The sequence below is a fragment of the Molossus molossus genome, unplaced genomic scaffold, assembly GCF_014108415.1.
Source record: "Molossus molossus isolate mMolMol1 unplaced genomic scaffold, mMolMol1.p scaffold_m16_p_13, whole genome shotgun sequence".
NCBI lineage: Eukaryota > Metazoa > Chordata > Mammalia > Chiroptera > Molossidae > Molossus > Molossus molossus.
In genome coordinates this window covers 72191571-72208326 of record NW_023425348.1, presented here as the reverse complement: position 1 = coordinate 72208326, position 16756 = coordinate 72191571, and the positions used below count along the sequence as shown (strand labels likewise).

At 36.2% G+C, this 16756-nt stretch overlaps 1 protein-coding gene across 8 annotated transcripts in view; it reads right to left on the bottom strand.

The window, feature by feature from the left end:
* The window catches only part of HIPK3 (homeodomain interacting protein kinase 3), a 110106-nt gene that overhangs the window by 4360 nt on the left and 88990 nt on the right, over positions 1–16756 (bottom strand). For 3 of the 8 annotated variants that reach the window (XM_036260170.1, XM_036260169.1, XM_036260171.1), the window contains exons 4-16: positions 15497–15616; positions 14489–14575; positions 13797–13981; positions 11411–11570; positions 10898–11021; positions 5491–5612; positions 5085–5212; positions 4831–4992; positions 4612–4674; positions 4031–4324; positions 3613–3753; positions 1622–1857; positions 378–505 (exon numbers count right to left, since the gene is read on the bottom strand). In XM_036260170.1, the coding sequence (XP_036116063.1) occupies positions 378–505; positions 1622–1857; positions 3613–3753; positions 4031–4324; positions 4612–4674; positions 4831–4992; positions 5085–5212; positions 5491–5612; positions 10898–11021; positions 11411–11570; positions 13797–13981; positions 14489–14575; positions 15497–15616 (1950 nt within the window). The remainder of the gene's footprint in view (positions 1–377; positions 506–1621; positions 1858–3612; positions 3754–4030; positions 4325–4611; positions 4675–4830; positions 4993–5084; positions 5213–5490; positions 5613–10897; positions 11022–11410; positions 11571–13796; positions 13982–14488; positions 14576–15496; positions 15617–16756) is intronic. The other 5 variants (XM_036260172.1, XM_036260173.1, XM_036260176.1 and 2 more) reach the window with 3 other exon arrangements.

Genomic DNA, 16756 nt, shown 5'->3' with positions numbered 1-16756 from the left:
GAAACTCAACTGGTAAGCATGGTGCTGAACAGATGGAAAGTATTCAGTAAGGCATCTCTCACTATCACCATGACTAACACGCAAGAAATGTAGCCATCGATCCATTAATGTGCATTCTGACTTGAAGGGTCTAGAGTTACTACATAAGAAGATAATATTTAAGAGAATCTAAGAGCTTAATTTTGCTGAAATATTCAAGTTCTGTGGATAATCTGCTTAATTATCCTACTATCAAGGCTTATTACTCTTTAGTCGCTTGGGATAATGAAAAGGGTAAAATTTACTAAGACTGCATCAGTTTCCGAACCTTTTTTCCACAAGTAAAATACTGCTGAATTTGAGTTCCAAATACTCTTTCTAATAAATCACAAACATACCTGACTGAAATTCAAATGCTGCTGTTGGAATGCTGATGTCAGTTTTTGTTGACGATTACCCGCTGTAGAAGGCTGGTTTAATCTTCCAGGAGCACATCGTCCTTTTATTAACGGCTGGCATGGAGAATCTGGCAATGAACAAAACATTAAAGAGTTCATGCTTTTTCCTTCTCCTATAAACATTAGAAAGGACTCTAGATATTCTACACATTAATGATTTGAGAACCTTAATATTAAATAAAAAGAAAAGCGATCTCAAGATTTCCATGCATTTGATGACATAAGAAGAGATTTCTTTTGTGCAATAGATTTGGCAAGATCAAGTTGGAAATTCAGAGATGACTTTTGGCAATGCTGTTCTCTGTGTTCCTAAATTAAAACCTTTTCAGAGAGTTGCAAATTAAAACCACAATGAGGTATCACCTCACACCTGCCAGAATGGCTTTCATCAATAAATCAACAAACAAATGTTGGCGAGGGTGTGGAGAAAAAGGAACCCTAGGTGCACTGCCGGTGGGAATGCAGACTGGTGCAGCCACTGCGGAAAACACTATGGAGTTTCCTCAAAAAATTAAAAATGGAACTGTCTTTTTGACCCAGCAATCCCACTTCTGGAACTATATCCTAAGAATCCAGAAACACCAATTCAAAAGAATATATGCACCCCTATGTTCACGGCAGCATTATTTACAATTGCAAAGATCTGGAAACGGCCCAAAAGCTGATCAGTAGATAAGTGGATAAAAAAAACCTGTGGTATATTTACACAATGGAATAGAATGCACTTGTAAAATAGAAGAGAATCTTACCTTTTATGACAGCATGGATGGACCTAAAGATTATTATGCTAAGTGAAATAAGCCAGTCACAGAAAGACAAATACCATATGATGTCACTTATATGTAGAATCTAATGAACAAAATAAACTGGTGAACAAAATAGAAACAGAGGCATGGATACATGGAACAGACTGACAGCTGTTGGGGGGGGGGGGGGGGGAGCCAGGGAAGGAGACTGGATGAAAGAAGGTGAAGGGATTAACCAAAGAACATACATGCATCACCCATAGACACAGACAACAGTGTGATGGCCAGAGGGAAAGGGGGGGGGGGATGGGGGTGCCAGGGGCTGGGTGGAGGCAGGCAAAGCGGAGGAAAATGGAGACATCTGTAACCGTGTCAATAAAAAAAAAATTTTAAAGCCTTTTAAGGGACTATCAAGGAAATAGGGAGGGCTCAGCTTACCTGTGTTTGCCATATGCTCATCTGCATTTAATCCCTTCTCTAGTCCCATTGGTGGCACCACAACAGTACGGACAGCTGGTTTGGTTTCTGTGTTGGCAGAGGGTACCAGTTCTGTGTTCTGATGAGCATCCTCGACAAAACTGCTCTCTGCAAATGGACTGTCATGTCCCGAAGAGTCTGATGTTGGAGAGCCATCCACAGTATCACAACCACTTTCCTGCTCTTCATCTGACATGCTACAGCAAGAAAGTACTTTTATGAATAATATGTTTTTCACATTAACTCTAAAGTTAAATAATATCTAGGCTCCAGCAAACTGGTAACAAACTTACTCAATTATTTCCTATCAAATTATGACTTCTTCCTTGTCCAATATGTTTTCATAAAGTTTCTCAACTCTCCCCTTAATTCTCTCTTCAGACTGCTAACCCAAATTCTGTCCTATTTAGGAACATCCTTTTAGCACTGAATTTTCTCTCCTTTCCTTTCCCATTTGATCCTCAATAGCCGTTCATAAATCCCACTTTATGCATTCCAGAACCTTTCATCAAGATACTACAAAAGGAGTACTCTTACGGATAATTTAAATGACATGTACAAACATTATGGATAGTTCAGATTAAATTCTAATGTTAAAATACATCCCTTTAGCAGTAATTTGGATCCTTTTAACTAACCAGTTACGTATCTGAAAGGTCTTCCCTGCTCCTCTGAAGGCCTAGCCAGAGACCCATTATTTCTCTTCCCTTCCTGACCCTCTCGGGCCCTAACAATCTCTCTCCTTGGGATGTCTACAGCATTTGTTGTCTGTCTTAAGCATTCATTTCATATTTAATATTTTGAAGAATCTCTTTCTATATGTTTATTTTAGTTACATATATTTGTTGTTGTTGTTTATCCTCACCCAAGCATATTTTTTTCCATTGATTATTAGAGCTGAAGAGAAAGGGGGTGGGGACATCGATGTGAGAGAGACACATTAATTGGATGCCTCCCACATGCACCCCAACCAGGGCTGGGGATCAAACCTGCAACCCTCCAACCCAGGTACCGCCACCCATGTACATGCCCTTGACCAAGAATCAAACCCAAGACTCTGGTGTGCAGGCAACGCTCCAACCACTGAGCCACACCAGTCAGAGCAAGTTACATATTTTTATTTATATATTTTATATATATACATTTATATATACATGTCTTCATATATATGTGAATATGTATGTATATCTGTGTATAGTGTCAACTTCCAAACCATATTTTAAGCAATTTATAAGATGTGTTAAAATTTCTTTATATTTTCTACAGAGCTTTGGTTATAGGTATTCAATACCGTTTTTCCTGACTAATGCAAAAGACAAATGTATAAAATTAAGACCTAAAATTTATTCAAATTTTGTTTCCACAAAAAAAAAAAAAAAATTCTGAAAGCTAAAATCAAATTAATTTCACTGAAATTTCTGTGACCCATCACTTAATGTGTTAGTGCATTATGCTGGTTAGGAGAAGCTCTGTACATCAGTGGGAATCCATGTTCCTGGGCAACAGAAAAGGTAGGCAAGGGAATATGGATGAAACCATGCTAATCAATTACCAATGAGAAAAGGATCACAGCAGATTCTGCTGACACTGGGTGATCACTTTATTATGCAAAACATTCTTTTTTTAATTGTGCTGAAGTGTATGTTCTTACTCAAAATATAATAGTAGTCTATGGAGTTGAAGTTGAGAATGTGGCTTTTTTACCCTTTCAAAAAACAAATGATTCTTTAAAAATCATTTATTATAATTTTTCATTTAGATCTGTTCTACAACAATAAATAAAATTACTACTTAAAACCTGAGTTTATAAAAAGTGATCTAGTTGAAAATTATGTTCAAGAAAGAAGCCACTGTGGTAAACTGGCAGGTACTTATTAAACAACTACAAAAGAAATCCTAGACTTTTTAGTTGACTTAATATTTATTGTGTACTATTATTAAAATTCCTTTACCTGTTAGGTCTCTTGCAAGGGGATGGGCTGGACTGCCCTGAGGAGCTGGTGCTCAGAGTACTATCAGGGCTACTTAATGAACACATCCGATCGATATTCAAAGTGCTCTGGCAAGCTTCACAATCTAGACTTCCTTTACATCTAGTGAGAGAGGGAAGGGGAAAAACAAAAAATGAGAAGATATTCCCCAAGTAGCCAAAAATTAATTTATCAACTAAGAATATTAATCAGTTAAGAGCAACCTACATAGACAAAAGCTTATAAATATAAAAAAATGATATAACCATGTTAAATACCATTTAGGAAGTTTACTCCAAAGGACACTAAGTTACAGACAGTTTTTTCACCACACCAGGGGGCGCCATCATTATTATTTAAGGATGCAGCATTAATGCAGGAAATTGCTTTTGGCACTTACTCTCTGAGAGAATGTCTCTGTGTCGCCTCTTCCTCATCAGTGTCACTGCTGATAGTGATCACACTCACTGCAGGACTTGGGGAGTCAGCGATGATGATGGTTTGCCGCTGTTTGTCTGAAACTGATGAATCAGAGTCCTGCCTGACCGATGTTTCACAACAATTTCTTGCCTCTCCTGAGTTATGATTGTCCCGTGTTTCTATACAACTTACTTCCTCGACATCTTTCCCATTTACTATCTTTGGAGAAATAAATGCTGAATGTGGGATATTAGTATTCTGCAATGCATTACTCCTGCAACCAAAGAAATAATGTGTCATTTCTGTATCAAAATATGAACAGGACATTTTTCTAAGAAATCTTGTTAAAATGAACAATGTGAACTTTCACTTGGTTCAAATTCATGTATATAGCACACTAACATACAGACCATAAGTTTTGTGAAATAAATATTATCTCTAGAAATATCAATGCAGATTGCATTTATTACATTTAAATAGTCATTTTTGGGAGGTAACTGATATCTGTGTCTAAAATTATAGGTAGATAATAAATCAAAAGGGCAATAAAGACAGTCTTACCAACTGAAAGCATTTATTTCCTCTCTTCCTGGCTCCCATTCCATTAGTTTTACCAAAATACCTCTGAGAAATTGAGAAGGGAGCTGGCTTAGTGTTTGTAACAAAGCTATCAAAGAGGTAATTTTGAATACAACAGAGTGACCCTTTAGTGTACATGCAAAATTTATCTTAAAGATGAATTCTGAAAATGCAGAGCAAAGTTAAAATATCAACACCAACCTGTTCTGGCACAGTTTATTTTTCTTGGTAGTGGCAGGCTGAGGCCAGACAACATGTGCAATCCCCACACTAATTGGCTGAGGAGCCGACAAAGTTATCTGATTGCTTAGAAGAGGTTGTGGCATCACTGAGCTATAATGATTGCTGTGTGAAATCATTTTCCTAGGGAGAAAGTTTAGAAAAATTGAATCCCTTCTTTACTGAGATCTATTTTGCAAACTATTCACAAAGATGTACTTTTGTTTTTAACTTACCCCCAGTCTCCAAGCCTATGTGAACCAGCCACACCCTCAGACGTTAATGTAGTGGTAGCAGGAGCCAAGGGTGTAACCTGTTGCCAGGCAGGTACCAGCATCTGCTGTGTTCTACCAGACCATGTCTGCTGCACCAAAAACAAACAACAACGAAGAAGAAAGAAAAACAAGTAAGTTATAAGTGATTCATTATTACTACTAAATCTTAAAATTAAAAAAAAAAAATTAAACAATCATCTAATAATTTTAAAGTTAAAGTCAATAATCTACAAAAGCTTGAATTCCCATCCAGGTCATTTTCATTGTTTCCCAACATCACAGGCTGGTATTTTACAAATGGATCAGTACCCCTAACTTGAGTAAAAGGAGGACAGCACCTATGCAAAAATGATGAATTATCACCAACCTGAGAAAGGACTCCTGGTCGGATCTGGAGTGGCTGCACAGCTGCGGCCTGAGTTACAAGTGGAACTGTATTATCTACCCTTATTGAATAACTAGTGGGTTTCCCATGCGTCGCAGGAATACCTGTGAATTAGAAAAGAATAGTTCTCAAACATAAGCTAATTCAGCAAAAAGAATTTTTTCTTTCAAACCTCTTTTAAATGTAAACAACTGCTAAAATTCTAATTAGGATTTCAAAACCATCCCCTACACAAAATTTTCATAACACTAACAAAACAATCTATTAAGAAAGTGAGGTAGTATATTTTATCTACCTTGTGGTACATCATTCCAAAAATTATAATAAAGCTACTCTTTCTACTGTTTTAAAATGTATACTACAAAGATGAATCATTTATTTTTCTTGAAACTTCCCATTCCTTTCCAAGTTTGCTATGGTAGCTTTATTTTTTTTTTTCAAATACTTCTGCTACTATGATAAAGGATATGGAAAGGTGAATCTGACTCAATATCCTGATCCTCTCACAGGTTCATCTTTTTATACAAACTTTTAGCTATGTTTCGTATTCTCTTCTTCGAAATTCTAATAGGATCTTACACTCATGGCACCAAAGAGAGACTGTACCACAACTTCACACTTCAATGGCCATGATGGTTTACATGATTCAAGAAAATTCGGGATGGCACACTCATTTCAACCTCCAAAGGAAAAGCAAAAAAAAACCTTTTCTGCCTCACATGATGGTACAACTAATCTCTGGTTGATGAGGTGTAACCTACGAGTATTTCTAGTACAGAGCTGCTAGAACTCCAGGTCAAACATGTTTCATTTTGCTTTCTGGCTAGGACAATTAGAAAGCAGAATTATCAGCCATGTTAATCCCATTAATGTTAGTGTTTCTATGCCATACATTGCAAAGGAACCTTGTACATATAAAGTCTTACAACATTAAGCTTTGAGACAGTAAAGTACTATCGCCTCAACTTAGAACTTTGACTGACAAGATTTTAGGGTCATCCCCCAAGATCAGAAAGCTCAGTTACTAAAATAAATTCAGTACTTCATAACTCCAGTCTGTTGCAGCAGTTACCTTCAATATAGGTTGGCAGATTATTTAATATAATCAATTTTAGATAAAAGTAACCTTAGGTATCTCCAACTGGCCACAAGGGAAAAATACAATTGTTTTTTTTCCTACTGAAAAATAACTACAATTTTTATTGCATGAATATATTTTAAGTGTTAATCCTAGAAAAAAGGGTACTATGATAAGTGAAATAAATCAGAAAGAAAAATACCAGATGATTTTACCTATATGTGGACTCTAAAAAACAAAATAAGTGAACAAACAAATAGAAACAGACTCATAAATATAGAGAACAAAATGATGTTTGCCAAAGGGGTGGGGGGAGTGGGTGAAAAAGGTGACGGGATTAAGAAGTGAAAACTGGTAGTTACAAAATAGTCACAGGGATGTAAAGAACAGCATATGGAATATAGTCAATAATACTGTAATAACTATGTATGGTACCAGGTGGGTACTAGAAGTATCAGGAGGATCACTTTAAAATGTATAATTATCCCCCGGCCAGTTCGGCCCAGCAGTTAGAGCATCGGCCTGCAGTCCATAGAGACCTGGGTTCAGTTCCCGCTAAAGGCACGTACCTTGGTTGCAGTTTGTCCCCGGCCCTGGTTGGGTTGTGTAGGTGGCAGCCATTCGATGTGTCCCTTTCACGTCGATGTTTCTCTCTCTCTTCCTCTCTCTCCCTCCTACTCTATATGAGCAAAGAATGGAAAAATGTCCATGTAAAAATTAAAAAAAAAAATTTTTTTTAAATAAATAAAATGTTTGGTTATCTAACTACTCTGTTGTACACCTGAAACTAATACAAAATAATATTGAATGTCAACTGTAATTCAAAAATACAATTTAAAAAACTCCTGAGGGGAAGTTTATTTTGTTGTGTTCATCTTCTTCACAGTGGAGTTTATCTATTCTACTGCCTGGGTGTTCTACCCTGAGCTCTATGTAAAGAACTAGATATGAATTAAATTTAACAAAGATCTACAGATTATTTTTTAAAACTGACTTTCTTACCCCTTCCAAAAAACATGTCTTGATCAGCAAATTCTCCAAGAAAGGGAATATAAGCACACCCAGGCAATGTAGATGTATTGCAGCAATAGATAATCTCATAAGAGAAAAAAGCAGAATTCACTTTGACAAAAATTAAAGGACAGAGCAAATTCTCAAATCCCAACAAAAATCACATTGCCCTTAAATATTCTTCATAATTAATCTCTTCAGATGAGAAAAATTCTCCTATTATCTTATCTTCTTCCTCCCTAAAGAGGTCGAATATTTTTTATCAAATTCAAAAGTATGGATGGTTAAGATCCCTATTTTCTATTACTGTTATTATATTAGCTAAAACTTTTTGTTTGATTAGATTTGCTTTAATACTTGGACAGCAGGGCACAAAAGCTTAAAAATTGTTCTAGTAAAATAAAGAAAAATTTCTGGAATGTATTTGATTCTAAAATAATGTTTGTGGTTTTTTTACCCAGAGGGGATGAATACCTGGCTTTTCAATTTGCCAAATAATGTTAAATGTTCATTTAATATATGTACCCTACACTCAAATTTGTTAAATAAATGCTTGGCTAAGTCTTCTGCACTTGAAAAAGGCACAATATATGAAAACAGTATCTACCTATCTATACCTACAAATTAAATCTATATTATTTAAAATATATGAAATGCATGATGAACCTAAACACTATAGCTCCAAAGTGAAAGGGAATAAGACATAAAGCATACATATTTTAAAATACAAACTATAATGGTACCATAATTGCTACTCAACAATTGCTCAGTAATAATTTGTAAATGTTTCTTTGAAATGAATTGGCACATTATGAGTGAAAGGGGTAAGAAGACTTTGGAATTGTCTACAGAGATGTTAAAAACAAATTACAGGGGAAGCTTTCATTTCTAAGCTTACACTAAACTAAGAAACAATGAAACAACATATTTATACAGCCTACCTGTCCTTTTGCTGCAACTGTACCTGTTACACATGCTAATATAAATTATGCTTTGCCTCACTATTAATTCTAATTCAAAAGTATTGTTCTTGATATTTACTGGGTTAATGAATCTGGCAGAAGCTTTTTATTGTGAATCCTTATAATGAAACACTCAGATAGTTGGTAACGTATGTACAGAAAAGTTACTAACCTTTTATTAATTATAAGTAACATAAAGATAAAAGATTTGTCTAACCTCATAGTATGTTTAAGAATGATGCTTAACCATGTTCAGAAATGTGTCTCAAAAGCTTAAGTTTTGTCGACAAATAGAAGGTGGGCTCTGAAAAAAAACTGTTATTCCAAAGCTTGATGTAATATACCACACTGCAGGTGGGTGACCCTCCAACTGACTTTGGTACACAGAAAAGATTATTAGAACCTAAGAATCTGTTAGTACAGATTAAAAATTCATCTAAATGAAAATGCATTTGTCAAGACACTACTTAAATAACTGATTTAAAAATAAAACAAAAAAGCATCGACTGATGCTCAAGTATTTAGAAGTAAAATGTCTACCACTTGCTATCTAATGGTATATGTATGTATAGATAAGATAGATTGACAGAGCAAATATGGCAAAGTGTTAACATTTGCTGAATCTAGATTAGAAGGCATTATATTATTTTTTGAATTTTTCTATATGTTTAAAATGTTTATAATAAACCATGGAGTGGGGAAAAAAAAGTAAATAAACACCCATCATCTTTAAGAGTGCTGACAATATAACGATGTGGGTATTTTTATTATTAGAGACCAGCCATGGGTCACTGTCACAGATACAGATCACCACTAGACCACAATTTCATCTTGAGAATCAATTGTCTTAAGTTGTCTTTTTTTTTTTATCTTTAGTGATACAAACCCTTCTTTCAATAAAATTTTATATAAAAACCCAATATACAAAAAAGATTAATTAAAGCTACACTGGTAAAACCAACGTGGCTAAAGAGTTGACATGTTTTCATATCTCTTGTTATCAGCTAATCAAGGCAACAAACATATTCTTGGTGCTTTGCTAGGCATTGTGGTAGACAGATGTTTGGTTTTTTTGTTTGTTTAAATTGCTTAAATCAAATAAAAAATTCAAATAACCCTCAAAATCCAGAAATATTATGAGCTAGAAATGACTAAGACAGTATCTATTCAGTCTGTTTCCATTAATTAAGGCTGCAACAGGTTAACAGATAATGTCTAAAATAACACAGCAAGTAGGAAAAACAGAAATATATCCCAGGTGCACTGACTTAACACTAACTTCTTTCACCTACACCATACATACAGTATTACCATCATGTTTCAAGGAGTCAGTTAGGGCCCCATTTGTAATTAACCTCTTGCATTAAGACATAACTAGATGAGGGGGAACATCTGTAATACTCTCAACAATAAGATTTTTAAAAGAAAGATATAACTAGTTAAATCTTAGCAAAGACAAAATGCTATGGAAGGAGCTAGGAAGTAGGGTTTTATTCTGGTTATTCCAACCACAAAATCTGCTGCTATCGCCCTCTAAGAAATTCCCATTTGAGAACACATGGCCCCTGCAAAAAAATTCTGCCACACATCACACTTAAGGATTTAATTTGCTATTTTTATCCAGATAAGGGAAACAACCTAGATTTCAGTCAAAATCAATCCTTAAAAAACTAACAGCCCGGCTGGTGTGGCTCCATGGTTGAATGTCGACCCATGCACCAAGAGGTAGCTAGTTCGATTCCCGATCAGGGTACATGCCCAGGTTGTGGGCCAAATCCCCAGTGGGGGGCATGAAGGAGGCGGCCAATCAATGCTCTCTCTCATTGATGTTTCTATCTCTCTCTCCCTCTCCCCTTCTCTCTCTCTAAAAATCAATAAAGAAAATATTAAAAGAACAACAAAACATTAAGATATGGGTAAAGAACAAGACTATTAACATTTGGGACAGAATTCCTTTGACCAAAATTTAAACAAGTGAACTCGTGGTCACTTTAATGTTTAGTCATGATAGATAATATGTACTTACCCAAACATCTACAGCAGTGATACTCAGTACAATCCATAGCTTCTCAAGCTCATTAATTTCTACTAGAATACTTTATCGTGCTAGACTCTATAGGCACTACAACTGTCATATGACCCATTTTGTTAATAATGATTAGAATGGAGCGCCAGTCAAGAATAAATGTCACTGGTCTAAAGGCCACTGACCAGCTTAAATTAAATTCTAATGTAGCACTAACTGGAACAAAACTATACAGTATATTTAATGGATGCCCAAATTTGTTTAAAAACAAAGCATGCCCAAGTTAAAAGTGTAATTTAGATGAGAGAATACCTTGAATAGCTGGGGGACAGATAATCAGTGTCTGCTGAAAAGCATCACCACAACCAAAATGAGCAGTTCCAGCCTGCAGAGGAATTCCATGGTGCATAACAGAATGTGCAGATGTGGTTAATGCCTGAAATGGTCAACATACATGGTATTATACAGAGCAGTCCTCTAATTGCTACACACATACGCTTTATAAACAGAACTAAAACATGTCTTAAAACTTACAAATTCTATAATAAAAATGGGTCCAGAAACTGATTTTACTGAACTCTACTTTTCACAGAGCTATGGCACAGAGGGCAAGACAGGATATATTGAAAGAATGAAAGATAAGAAGAAACAAATGAATTTGGGTAGATCTGTTCCAATTGTTACTCTGAAATTATAGAGATTTCATAGAATAGCCATAGATCTCACCAGCACCGTAACTTCTAACTGCTGACATGAGACTTGTGTATACTTCAAATGCATACACAAGCAATCATTAAAAAAAAGTATTAATTATTAAATTCTTACCTGACTTCTTAATGTGCCAAGTTTAGTAAAATTTGCTGTCAGATTAGCTGTACTATTTGAAGAAACTGGTCTTAAAAGTGAAGTTTTATTATGATTGTTTGTATCACATGAATTTGGGTGAGACTTACAAATATCCATAATATGAAAACAGGACTTTACACTGAAAAACAAAAAAGTGGAGGGAGAGGTCATTGTAATATTATTCTAAATTTTAGAATACCTTAAAATTAATGTACATTAACTTAAAAATTATTTCCAAAAGAAAAAGATTCTATGACTTGCACTTAATCTGCTTATTTCCAATACTGCTTCTACCAGCAAATCCCACAAGATGAATTTTAAAGCAAGTAAATGTGTACCTTATATCTGCAATATATTTTTAAGACATCAAAAGCCAACAGTTAGCATTTTTTTGGTTAGCACACTGTAATTTTATGACCCCACCCTAAATAATTTTTCCTAAATTTCTATATCTTCATATCCCTAAATTAATGGCACCAACTATGGAGTTATGATATTATTTTCAAAGTGTTATATATGGAAACCATTAGACATTTTTAATTAGTGCATGTGGGTGGGTGGAGACAGAAGTTCAACTTTAAAGGTAATCCACAATAACGGATATCAGTTTATCCCTATACCTCTTCATTCAGTCTTTTTTTTTTTCCTTGGTATGTGTCCCTAGCGGAAACCCAACCCAGGACTCTCTGGTCCACAGGCTGACGCTCCAACTGCTGAGCCAAACCAGCTAGGGCCATTCAGTCTTTTTAAAATATTAAAAGTAGCCCTGACCGTTTTGGCTCAGCAGTTAGAGCGTTGGCCTGCGGTCCTGAAAGACCTGGGTTCAGTTCCCGCTAAGGGCATGTACCTCGATTGCAGTTTGTCCCCGGCCCCGGTTGGAGTCGTGTGGGTGGCAACCACCCGATGTGTCTCTCTTACATTGATGTTTCTCTCTCTCTCTCTCTCTCTCTCTCCCTCCCACTCTATCTGAACAAAAAATGGAAAAATGTCCTCAGGTAAGGATAAAAAAAAAAAAAAAAAATTAAAAGCAGCTGTTTTAAATCATTTACTTTACTTCCTTTGGCCTATTAAAAATAAAAGTTTAGGGCCCTGGCCAGTTTGGCTCAGCAGTTAGAGCGTCGGCCTGCGGTCTGGAGAGACCTGGGTTCGGTTCCCGTACTTCGGTTGCAGTTTGTCTCCGGCCCTAGTTGGTCATGCGGGTGGCAGCCACTCGATGTGTCCCTTCACGTCGATGTTTCTCTCTCTCTCTCCCTTCCTCTCTCTCCCTCCCACTCTATCTGTACAAAAAATGGAAAAATATCCTCGGGTGAGGATAAAAAAATAAATATAAAAAATAAAATAAAAGTTTAGGGTTCAAAGAATTTGCACGATCAGGTAATTCTGATAAGGTCTTCTCTATTTGGGCACACATTTTTCTCTACTACTTCACTAAAAAAAATCTCCTTTCCTTCCACAACATAGGAGAAGAGGGGAGGGGAGGAAAGCAAATGGTGTGAAGGGAAATTGAAAAAAGAGTTTGCAGGACTCAAAAGAGAAAGGAGAGCTGTTAACATTTCCTTTTAGTGTATGTATGTATACATATATATGCACCTGGTTATTAAGGTAAGAATATCATATAAAAACAAAATCACTCGGTCATTTTCAGTGTGGTGCTGGGGGGGGGGGGGTGGCAAAGCACTGGGGCCCTGGTCAGTTTGGCCCAGCGATTAGAGCAGTGGTTCTCAACCTTCCTAATGCCACGACCCTTTAACACAGTTCTTCATATTATATGTGGGTGCATCTGCATGTAGGCGGACCCATCTAAAGACAAATAGAGGAACGGTGTCTCGGTTCCTTAGACCATCAGAAATATGTGTTCTGATGGTCTTAGGCAACCCCTGTGAAAGGGTCGTTCGACCCCCAAAGGGGTCGCAACCCACAGGTTGAGAACTGCTGGGTTAGAGCATCATCCTGCGGACCAGAGAGTCCCGAGTTCAGTTCCCACTAAGGGCACAGACCTCGGCTGCAGTTTGTCCCCAGCCCCGGTTGGGTCGTGTGGGTGGCAACCACTCGATGTCTCTCTCTCACATTGACGTTTCTCTCTCTAATCCCCCGCTCTCTTCCTCATGCTCTATCTGAAGATAAATGCAAAAATGTCTTCAGGTGAGGATAAAAGAAAAAAAACACTGAGATGCAATTGAGATTTGTATTCTAGTTCTACTCTGCCACTTACTAGTCTATGCGACCCTGGCCAAGTTAGGGTGACCTCTTTTGACTCAGTTACTTCTATTTAATGAAGAAATTGAATAATTTTTCTAACACACTAATTTTTTATAGACAGTATTATTTCTCCAGAATTGTTTTAAAAGATTTTAAAATAACATACTGGTTGCTATGAGGAAAATCTAGAAGATGTTTCATATTAACAAAAGGATGGTTCAATGTTTCAGCAGGAGTAATTCTTAAATCTGCATCGATCAGCAACATTTTCTTTAACAGACTAACAAATTCTCTTCTATCAGCTTTCTCAGCCAAAAGATCACTTCCTTCCAAATCCATCACTGTGTTCACCTGCAAAATCAAAATTTCAAGTCATCAAATAAAAATAAGCCATAGTATATGTTCAAGTTTCACAGTTAAAAAAAATACATCACAACATAGGAAAGAGCGAAGAACTATTATTTTGAAACAAGAAAGAACAATTGAGTTTAACAAATTCTCAAAATGTTTTCAAGCATCAAATAATATTCAGGCAGGAAAAAAAAAAAGCTTTTCACTAAACAAATATCCATTTCTAATGCTATATAAAGAAAATTAATTTGTCTGCTAGGATTTTCCTTTAATGTTTTTGTTTTTTTTTTACTAAAGAACAGGATAATATAAATTAAATATTTAACAAAGACAGATGCAGTTTAGTCCCTGAAAGGTAAAAACCTTCTAATCAATTTCATCTGAAAAGGTTAAAAATAGCAAGCATTCTATAGTCATTTAGAAAATGATAACATGTTCTCACATCCTTGGCAATAAAGCCCACCACCTTCAGCATGTAAGATTCACAACTGTGACTGTGGTACTCACGTGCACTATGTCATCCAGACTGTTGAATATGTACTTTCTGGCTTCTTTAGACTTCATTCCTGTCTCTGCCTCATGTTCTTCTAGTGTCTTTGTGAATATATCAAAGAGGGAAAATAATATATTATTCCCATCACTTGTAATTCTTTATTTCTGTAATATAGCACATTTAGTCTAATATACTGAATATTTTACGGCAAGTAGTTTCAAAAGAATAACTATTATAAATGTATTTTTTTTAAGTACAAAAAAATGAGAAGAGATTGGTTCAGGTAAAAAATATTACATGTATAAGAAACTACTTAAACAAAATAATTATGTTTATCACCAAAGATTGATTGATTTCCCCAAAAGATCCAGGAATAAAGTGGGTACTTGGGTTATGTACTAAGTGATTGGATTCCGTCCCTGTCCTACAAAGCTTAATAATGTAGAAATGGGAGAAGAAAATGAAACACACAACACAAAAGTAACTATACTCATATCATTTAAAAAACCAGCCTTGGCCAGTTTTGCTCAGCAGTTAGAGCATCAACCTGCAGACCAGAGAGTCCTGGATTCTGTTTCCGCTAAGGGGACGTACCTAGGTTGCAGTTTATCCCTGGCCCCAGTTGGGGTCATGTGGGTGGTGACCAGTTGATGTGTCTCTCTCACATCAATGTCACTCTCTCTCTCTTCCCTCCTCTCTCTCCCCCGCTCTATCTGAAGATAAATGCAAAAGAAATGTCCTCGGGTGAAGATAAAGTAAAAATTAAAAACAACATTTAAGATGAGTTAATAATTATGTTGTTATGTTCCAGGTTAGAGAATGATCTAAGTCATTCAAAAAGGGCTTTCCTCGTTAAGGGGGGTGGGAGGAGGCGCTAGGGTATCAAAAATGAAAATTCAAAAGAAGGGGAAAATGTGACAAAATAAGCATGGAGGGTACTATCCATGCATATGTGGCATCTGAAAAAATTGTGTGTGTGTGTGTGTGTGTTTTTTTTAATATATATATTTTAAATGAATTACCTTTAATCTCCAACTGGAATGAGGAGTATCTGTTTCTCTGCAAAAAAATCTTGTGGATTTTGTACCCACATTTAACAATTGTTCTCCTGGTAAACCTTGAGTCTGAGAAATGTATCGAATCTGAAAAGTAATTTACAAAACAGAGGGTTTACATACAGTACTATAAGTACCATAACAAACGCATGCCTTATGGAAAGACAGAGAAGGGAAAGGATATCTGAAATATAGTCAGAAAGTTCCAGAAGAGGTGATGCTCAAGTTGGGTCTTAACAAATAAGAGTTTGTTAGCCTTGGAGATGTGAGGGAAACCTAATCTATTATGATTTATGTTATGAGTACGTATGGAAAATCAGGAAAAAATGCCCACATATTCAAAGACTGAAAGCACAGAGGTTCACTGAGGGAAAAATGGCAACAGATGAAACTGAATCAGAAGGCAAAAGGATTTATCAATAGGTTATGAAGTTTGGATTTTACCCCAGGAGGTATAATAATGGGAAACCACTGGACACATCTAAGCAGGAAATTGACAAGTTACGTTTTTAATGTAATGTCTAAAATGGTGAGAGGGTGAAGCCAGAGAAGAGATGAGGAGGGCCTGAAATGAGAAACTACAAGGATAGAAAGGAAGGAGTGGATTTAAGAGAGACTTAGATTGACAAAGACTTGGTGGATTAGACTGTGGGAGCATTGGAGGGACCGCATCTATGTCACTGGCTTAGTTGAGTGAGTAGAGGAAGAGATACAGGTGTAGATGAGCACTCTCAGAATACTGAAAAGTTCAAGCCTCAGGGCCTCTGAATTTAATACTCTTCTGTTTGGAACATTCTTTGCCCAGGCATCTGAATGGTTCATCTTTCACTTCCTTCAGCTCTCAGTTCAAATGTCACCGTATTCACGAGGCCTCCCATGACCCACCAATAAATAATAAGCTCTCCCCTCTTCAGTACTCCGTATCTTCTTTACTCTGTTGTTTTGTTCTCCACCATGCTTTTTACTAACTGATATTCTGTATGATTACTTTCTATTTTCTTACCCCACTCTTCATTACAATATCAGTTTCATGAAGGAGAAGGACTTTGTTTTGTTTACTTAAGTATATACCCATGACAATGTCTGATATATAGCAGGCCCTCAAATATCTGTTCCCTAATTTAATGGCTAAGCAGCACAAAAAATTAAAAGAGGCTTAACTCCTCTAAACTGTGTTTGAAAACACAGGGTTCTTAGTTTTTTCAAAACTTAGGGACTTTGCTCTAT